At 47.0% G+C, this 8,643-nt stretch overlaps 1 protein-coding gene across 1 annotated transcript; it reads right to left on the bottom strand.

The window, feature by feature from the left end:
* Nucleotides 1-287: 287 nt before the first annotated feature.
* LOC127300701 (ras-related protein RABC1) lies at nt 288-5,855 on the bottom strand. Its single transcript, XM_051330855.2, has 6 exons — nt 5,565-5,855; nt 5,424-5,492; nt 1,686-1,751; nt 1,244-1,365; nt 967-1,095; nt 288-618 (listed from the first exon to the last, which is right to left on the bottom strand). Exons 1-6 carry the CDS (start codon nt 5,719-5,721, stop codon nt 511-513), a joined length of 651 nt encoding a protein of 216 aa, XP_051186815.1. The 5' UTR covers nt 5,722-5,855; the 3' UTR covers nt 288-510.
* Nucleotides 5,856-8,643: the final 2,788 nt, after the last annotated feature.

The following is an 8,643-nucleotide window of genomic DNA, read 5'->3' as shown; positions in this document are numbered from 1 at the left end:
AATTATGGGCTGGATCTCATTTGCAACGAGATAATACCAGAGAGCCCCTCTACCCAGAAAGCCCAAAATCAGCTCAGGAAAGATACCAAACGCTCGCTTAGGCTAAAGCACATATTTCTTGCTCCTCTCTATACGCAAATTCCTGATGGTTGGCTAAAGCGCATATTTTTTGCTAGGCTTACAGTCCTACACCTGCTGCAGCTTCCAGGCCATGAGCCATGTCAACGGAAGCTTGGCTGAGCAGGCACTGGACTGCTATAATTTTATCACAGGAATAACAGTGCACATCAGAAACAACATTATGGTTGTATAACTACCAACTTTTAGCACAAAAGAAAACATGCATTCATATCGTTCAGTAAATTCAATCTTACAACTACATCAGCGTGATCGATGGACTGTGTTTTGGGTATGCATGATTCAACATAGGAGATTGATATACAGGAAAAATAAAAGCAAAATAAACATTGACACAAAGAAGCTTTTCATCATTGATAGATTAGCAACATGTTAGCAGCAGCCGCTTGCGGCTGCGTCAGCTTCTGGGGCTTTCTGCTTGAAGATATTCTTCTTTGCTCCAGAAGAAGCATCAGACAGCAGGCTCGGTGTATCTAATATCTGCATCGTGTATGCATACATCAGTTTCAATACAGCAGCTCTATCAAGTAACTCGTCATACATACATATCATCTCTCAATAAGAGAGCTCTACAAGAAAGAAGTCCATTCGATGCAAATACTTGTACTAAAGTTATGCTGAATCTACACTTATAATGATGTCTAGAGGAGGGTTCCAGTTGTAAGAAAGGCCAAGAATTAATGCTCATCCTTTTGATCAAATAAAAAAAACAAATGTGTCAACTACAAGAATGAACGTCCTCAAGGGACAGTTCAACAGGCCAATATGGTGCTGAGAACAAATTATGCCAGATACAGAACGAACCAAAAGCTGAAAGTCAGAACATACCTTCAGTACAAGTTCCTCAAAGCACTGTTCTACATTCACTTTGGTTTTCGCACTGCATTCCAGAAATAAACATCCGTATTCCCTGGCGAACTCAATGCCTTCCTTTTTCGTGACAGCTCTCTCACTTTCCTGCCACACCAATCATCCATATTCAGAAAAACATGCATAAAAGAAACCATATCTGCACAATTACATAGAATGTAGTACTTGTGCCAAGTGCAGCAAATCAGCAAAATATAAACTAAATCTAAAAGGTTATAACTGCATACGCAAGTACCTTGTCCACTTTGTTCCCAACAAGCATCTTTATACAATCCTGGTTGGTTGAATATAGGTCAATTTCCTTTGCCCATATATCAGAAAGATTTGTGAAAGTTTCTCGTCGAGTGACATCATACACTGAAAATATGGACAAGATAATGACTCAGATGTAAGGCAACACATTAGAACCTAACAAGTAACACACAGAAAGAAAACAGTACCTTTGCCATACCATCTAATGACTCATAAGATAAAGATTGTTATACTTTCTACAAGATACAGTAGACACGAAAGCTGTAAAATGCCTGAAAGGATGCTCTATAGAACAGAGTAATTTTCTCCAAGTTTATATAGAAATTCAGTGCAATAAATTGCAAATTCTCAAGAAGCTCAAGATTTCCTCAGCTAAAGAGTCACCATACATACTATGTATGACAAGGAGAGGAGAAAAGAATTACCCATGATGATTCCCTGCGCCCCTCTGTAGTATGAGCTGGTCAAGGTCCTAAATCTTTCCTGTCCAGCTGCACGATAGGTCGAGATGTTAAATCATAAATCAGATATTATGCAAGTAAACAAACTATCAATCGCACTACACATACAATCTACACGAGAATAATGCTTTAAATCAATAAACAGATGTCTAGTATTAACAACTACCTTGTTTGACAATGTGATGAGAATTAATTTTGACTGGTTGGTAAAAAAAAATGATGTGGGTCCACCTTAGAGTTAAGCTTGGAGGCTGGGTGTGAACCCCAGCTTAGTGCTGTTTGTCCCCAGTGTTTTCACTGATGATTTTTTTTACATTTTTTATGCATACATACCACTTGAAAAGAAGGAAAGAACCCCTGTGATTACTGTTCATGAGGTCATCTTTAACTCGTTCAAGCAAGATTGACCCGCATATTCTGTTATTAACTCCGTTCAGAAGGTACCAAGCTTTGTGCAAACCCTCAAAATTTTCTTCATTGAAAAACAAACTTTTTCAAAGTATACACTCGTGCATGCTAAAGAATAAAGACACACATGAAAATTGTACCTAAAGGTGATTTATCTCTAAAGAAAATGTGTCCGCGTATTGGAGAAGTCTTATTGACAGCCGGCTGTAGCTGTCCGTCGTGCACATCCCTCACACCCACGTTCTTCCTCTGTCTGTAAACCGAGTCTGCCTGCCGTCGCTGGCCGCCACGCACTCCCGCCGCTGGCGCCACCGCGTGCTCCACCGCTGCGTGCTCCCACCGCTACCCCATCCGTCGCTCATCAGCCGCCGCGTGGCCCTGCCTCCACCTCTGCTCGTCCCGCGAGCACACGTGCCTCCTTGGCTGTCGTTTGCCGCCGCTACGCGCTCCCGCTGCTTGCCGTCTGCCGCCGCACGCTCTGGCCAGCCGCCGCAAGCTCCCGCCTTCTACCACAAGCTCCCGCCGGACGCCACGCGATCCTGCGCCAGTAGCCGGCTGCCTCTGCTCCTCTGCCTCCAAATGGCATGCGGCCCCCGTGACCCCCGATCTGCCTCCAAACTGATACGGGCATGGAGGCCTATGTGGAGCCCAAATTCATGACTCCACCAGCTTAATTATCTTAGTTATGTAATGGTCATATGTGGGCCAATTAGGGATTTTTAATATTTTGAGTCAGTCTTGGTTTGGGCCTGTCCAAGCCAAGTTAGGATGGCCCAATAGGGCTGGCCGGCCACCACCCCCTCATATAAGGTGGAGGGACGGCTAGGGTTTAGGTAGACAAGTTTAGACTAAAGTTTAGGGTTTACCCCATTGCGTGTGTTCACGTGTATCATCCCTCCGGGGGTACGGCGCTGCCGTTTATCTATTATATCCGCTGCGAAGGTTCTTGTGTTCATCAAGGATTGTCTAGCTCAAGGTTTGAGGCGTGTCGTTCATCGATCCGTTGCTTGCTGGATTCGTCCCTCTTCTCTAGGCTGCGTTCATCGCGTTGTTGGGAGGATCTACTACCCCAGGTTCTCGCTGTGAAAGATCGGGCAACACCCTAGGAGGATCTAGTGGGAGGTCTCCGGCGTGCCGGCTTGGTGGCCAGCGAGCTCGATTCGTCCACGGTGGTGCCTCCATTGTCGGTAGAGAAGACCATTTTGTGGGGGATTTTGTCGATGGTACACATGGTGTCACGATCTGTGACATGTTTTACTTGTTTTTGTTGTGCAAGTACCTGCAAAGTAATACAATGATTTTGTGTATATGATACAGAGAGGCTGCACCAATGTTACATGCGTGTTCCTATAATGTTGGATCAGCTAGGCAAAGATGTTCAATATACTGCAGATAAATGTTGCAAAACTATGTAACATTTTCGAAAATGTTACATGCGCAGAGTAAAATGTTACATTCGGAATTATTTTGTACCATTGGCAGATTTTTTTGCACCATAACTTCGCGATTTGACAGAATATAGGAAAAAATGTTGGAGACAAATGTTACATACTCAGAATAAAATTGATACATACGAACCGTTTTTGTACCATGATCGAACACACTAGAATTGCTCACTTAAGTCGACCGGATGGTCCGAAAGGCGGCTGATGGGAGGCACTTTCACAGTCGGCTGATGCCTAGCGCTGGCCTTGCGTAGTTTGGGAAGAATACCACCACCGCATGTCACAAGTCTAAATTATCATGTGATATTTGGATGACATACCCAAGCCACAGCAGCCCACGGTTATTCAGACTCCACCTACCTCCTTAGGGCTTTCTGAGTATAACCTTTCTGGCCTTGGGTATGCTGTATGCCATCAAAATATCCCATGATAATTCTTGTATTGCTATTTTCAGTGCAAATCAACTGCAGCAGAACTGGGACATGCCATCGCAAAAACAAACAAAAATCCTTTGGAGACAAATTACCTTCCCACACAGCTTTCATTTGAGTCTTTATTCTTTGTGTGTGCAAAGAAAGTATTGCCTTTGATGAAACCATATTTCTTAAAAGAAGCATTTGAACAATTCGCGCACAGCACGGTATCTGTGATGAAAATTTTCATAACCGGATATGTGAATCACTATTAGTCGAGTAACCTAAAGTGACCATCAGGTACATTTATCGCGTGTTGTTTTGTTGATCTTCTTTTCCAACCAGGCATAAAGTAGGAATTTAATCAAAAAAGAGCACTAAACCAGGTTGCCTCTAAGCTAGGATCCATACCCAGCTTCGGAACTTAAAACTAAGATGGACCTCACAAGATTTAAAGAGAATTGTTTCCATGTCAACTACTCGAAATCAATTCTCGTCACAACCTCAAAAAAGAGGTTGGCATAATCTAAGAAATCAGTAAGCAAAGTAATCGACATCTAAAAACTATACAAGAGATAATTCCAATTTCCAATTTAAATAGGTAGTTGTCGACAAGGAAATAAAAGGTGTGTTCTGTGCTCGCCTTAGCTACATGACAGAACCTTCTCCGGCGAGGAATCAGGGTTTAGGGTTTAGGGTTCAGGGTCCAGCAAGCTCTCTTGCAAGAATTCAACCTCCCTAGGTAGGAACTGACCTTCCCGGTGAGGATTCGACCACTCTAACGACAAAAATCGACTTATTCGGATGAGGAATCGATCTTCACCGTCACTGCAGGGAGGGGGGGGAGAGGCAGTGTGGTAGAGGAAACCTAATCTTTGGTGTTGTGCTTCCATATATATGCTTCACAAGGGGCGGTGCATTAATGCGGTAGATCAACCTATCTAGCTTATTTGTCTTTCTCCTTTCTATTTTTGTTTCACACTACAGAACATCTATGTGTTTTCTTCAACCTGCAGAGCATTCCCTACAAAATGCCCACTCATTGCCTCTTGTTCCCAACTGCTAAATAGTCTGATAAAGTGCTGGTCAAGGTCCCAAATCTTCTTGCCTAGCACAGCAGGTACCCAAATTTAAATCATCATAGCTCCAAAGGCAGACAATATGCAATTTTTAAAAAAACAAACTCACAAATGAATGTGCTTATGACGATATACACGGAAACAATTCAAGAAGCATAGCTTAATGATGGCTGAACCAACGAGGCAATGTAAATCAACTGCATGTGTTACACATTGGGTACACAGCAACTAAGAGATTCCAACAAGACAAGGGTGATTCAGCTTACAAGGCTGTAACTAACAGCAGTTTGATGATTCCATTGTTTCGCTGGCTAAGCGAAAAAGAGGGAGGGGTCTTGGTAGGTTGCGTTAGCGTACCTGTGTCCCAGATGGCAAGCTTGAGCTTCTTGCCGGCAATGTTCACCATCTTGACCTTGAAGTCGACGCCTGGAAAAAAAAGATCAACTAGGAGGCCTGAGAGGTGGGGAGGGAGGGTGGGGAACGAAACAAGGAAGCTACCGATGGTTGGGGAGAGGTCCTCGAAGGAGTCGGCGGTGAATCGGAGGAGCAGGCTGCTCTTGCCGACGCCGGAGTCGCCGATGAGGAGGAGCTTGAAGAGGTAGTCGAAGTCGGGCTGCGACGAGGACGCTGCGGACGAGGACGAAGAGGAGTCCATGGTGGTGTGATCACGCCCACCGACCGCCGCGCGCGGAGGAGGTCGCCGGATCGGGTCGCTGATCTACTGGTGGGATCGCCGCGGCGAAGGGTTTGCTTTGCTTTGCGGTGCAGAGGAGAGAAGGGGGAAAGCGAGCGAGAAAGAAGCGGTGGGAGGAGAGGTACTTTACAGTTTGTGGAGTAATAATTATGAAAGCGAAGTTTGTGGGAGGAGACACAAATTCAGACTGAATTTGACATCCCCTACGTGCACACTTTGTTTATTCATTAGTACTACCTCCATCCTAAAACTTAAGGTTTATATTTTTTTCAGATCACGTGCCTCTGCACCTATCTTTCAGCGCTTCGTTCAGGCCGAAACGGCGGTTTAAATTTGAGCTTGCCTGGTTGAAACTCGAGGGATTTGATGAGGCTATGGCGGCGGCGTGGGTTTGCGATCGGAGGATCACAGACCCATTCAAGCGATTGGACGCCCTGTTTAACAATGCTGCGGAGTATCTCAGGGCTTGGGGGCAGCGTAAGATGAGCAACATGAAGCTACAGCTTGCTATTGCTAACACGATCATCTATCGTCTGGATGTGGCGCAAGACTCCCGGCAGCTCTCCCCGGGGGAAATCTGGCTCAGGCGCACACTTAAGCTCGTGGTTCTTGGGTTGTCCTCGTTGGAGCGGACCATGGCTCGGCAGAGATCACGCATGAGATGGTTGCGGGAGGGGGACGCAAATTCGAAACTCTTTCACACGGTTGCGAATGGGAGACGGACCAAGAACTTCATCGCATCCATCAAGGTGGGGGAGGAAATTGTGACAAATCAAGAGAGAAAGGTGGAAGCGTTCTCTGAGGCTTATGTTCAGCTTTTGGGGACGGTGCAAAACCGTGAGCACACGTTGGATCTGGAGGCCCTCAATATACAGCATCATGATCTGCAGGAGTTGGAGGCAATCTTTACAGAGAGGGAAGTCTGGGAAACCATTAAGGAGTTGCCAGCCGATCGCGCTCCGGGACCTGATGGGTTTATTGGCGCGTTCTACCAGAGGGCCTGGCCGGTGATCAAGGCAGATGTGATGGCTGGGCTCCTCAAGCTAGGAGTGGGAGATGGGCGTGGGTTTGCCAGGCTAAACAAAGCTCTTATAACTCTCATCCCCAAGAAACAAGAGGCAATGAAGATTGGAGACTACCGTCCTATCAGTCTCGTGCACAGCTTCTCAAAGCTCTTCTCCAAGGTTGTGGCAAATAGATTGAGAAGAAGGCTCCCGGATTTGGTCAGCGCCAACCAATCCGCCTTTGTGAAGAGGAGATGTTTGCATGATAACTTTCTTTTGGTGAGACAGGTGGCGAGACGTATCAATCAGCGCAAACAGACTGGGGTGTTGCTGAAACTTGATCTCACGAGGGCGTTTGACTCGGTCTCCTGGGGTTTTCTGTTTGAGGTTCTGAGACAGTTGGGATTTGGGCCGCTCTTCCTCAAATGGATTGCATTATTGCTACAAACGGCCTCCACCTCGGTCATTGTTAATGGAGTGCCAGGGAGGAAGATCCAACACACCAGGGGTTTACGGCAAGGCGATCCCACATCGCCGATGCTTTTCGTGTTGGGTATGGAGGTGCTAACTGCCATGATTACCAAGGCGGTACAAGACCAACTCTTATCAGACCTAGCGGGCATCTCTGCTTTACAAAGGATTTCGATCTACGCCGACGACGTGGTTATTTTCTCTAGGCCACAGGAGCAGGAGTTGACCACGGTCAAGCTTGCGCTAGCCATGTTTGGAGAAGCTTCAGGTCTGCGGGTTAACTATGCCAAGACGACGGCGACGGTGATCAGAGGGAACGAGGAGATCATTAGCCGGGTACAGGAGATTATGGGCTGCCAACATGCAAACTTCCCGATCAAGTATCTTGGTTTGCAACTCGCTCTACGGCCTCTGACACGCGCAGAATGGCAGCCCCTCCTGGATGCAGTGGTACACATACTTCCGGCATGGCAAAGGAGTCAGATTCAGAGGGCAGGCCGATTGGTTCTTATTCGATCAGTGATCTTGGCCAGACCGATTCATCATATTATGGTGGAGAACCCTCCAGAATGGCTCATTGAGGAGGTTACCAAGCATCTGAGGGCCTTTCTCTGGAGTGGTAAGGAGAAGGTGAACGGCGGGCAATGCTTGGTGGCCTGGGATAGTGTCACGAAACCGACCTGCATGGGGGGGCTGGGAGTGAAGGATATCCGCAGACAAAGTCTTGCGCTCAGAGTTCGGTGGATCTGGCTGCAAAGGACGGACTTGAGCAGGCCCTGGCAGGGTTTACGGTTGGCCACCGATCCTCAAGCCGTGGCAGTCTTTCAGAGCTTCACCAAGTTCACGGTTGGGGATGGCAGGAGGACCTTCTTCTGGACAGATCGCTGGATAAACGGGAGATCGGCGGAGCAAATTGCGCCGCTTGTGTTTGCGACGGTCCCGACGAGGAGAAAGAACAGTAGACTGGTGGCGGAGGCTCTCGTGGGGAATAGATGGCTTTCGGATGTTGATCTCGAGCTCTCCTTGGAGGGATACACGCAGTGCATACGGCTTTGGGAGGAGATCGATGCTGTGCCACGTGATGTTCAGGACCCGGACAAGTTCTCTTGGACTGGCTCTGCGTCCGGGGAGTATACTTCTAAGGACACCTACAGGTTACTTTGCCAAGGATCCATCGGCTTTAACATGCATGAGGCGATTTGGGCTTCCTTTGCCCCTCTCAAATGCAAGGTTTTTGCGTGGCTCGCCCTTCGGTATCGCCTGTGGACCTTAGATCGTCGGCATCGTCATGGGTTACAGGATCAGGTCGACCCCTGCTCGTTTTGTCTCCAAGAGGACGACACTGTCGATCATGTGATCATGCAGTGTCCATATGCCCGCCAAACCTGGTTCGGTTGTCTTGCAGCGG

Source organism: Lolium perenne, chromosome 5 (genome assembly GCF_019359855.2).
Source record: "Lolium perenne isolate Kyuss_39 chromosome 5, Kyuss_2.0, whole genome shotgun sequence".
NCBI lineage: Eukaryota > Viridiplantae > Streptophyta > Magnoliopsida > Poales > Poaceae > Lolium > Lolium perenne.
The sequence above is the reverse complement of the archived record's forward strand: the minus strand, read 5'-3'. Positions and strand labels throughout refer to the sequence as shown.

What these genes read in the sequence shown, in the direction of transcription:
- LOC127300701 (XM_051330855.2), bottom strand. Translation starts at nt 5,721, where the DNA reads ATGGACTCCTCTTCGTCCTCGTCCGCAGCGTCCTCGTCGCAGCCCGAC. An exon ending in TTGGGAACAAAGTGGACAAG is followed by an intron (nt 1,096 to 1,243) that starts GTACTTGCGTAT and finishes TTGGTGTGGCAG; the next exon opens with GAAAGTGAGAGAGCTGTCAC. An exon ending in TTGAGGAACTTGTACTGAAG is followed by an intron (nt 619 to 966) that starts GTATGTTCTGAC and finishes TACACGATGCAG; the next exon opens with ATATTAGATACACCGAGCCT.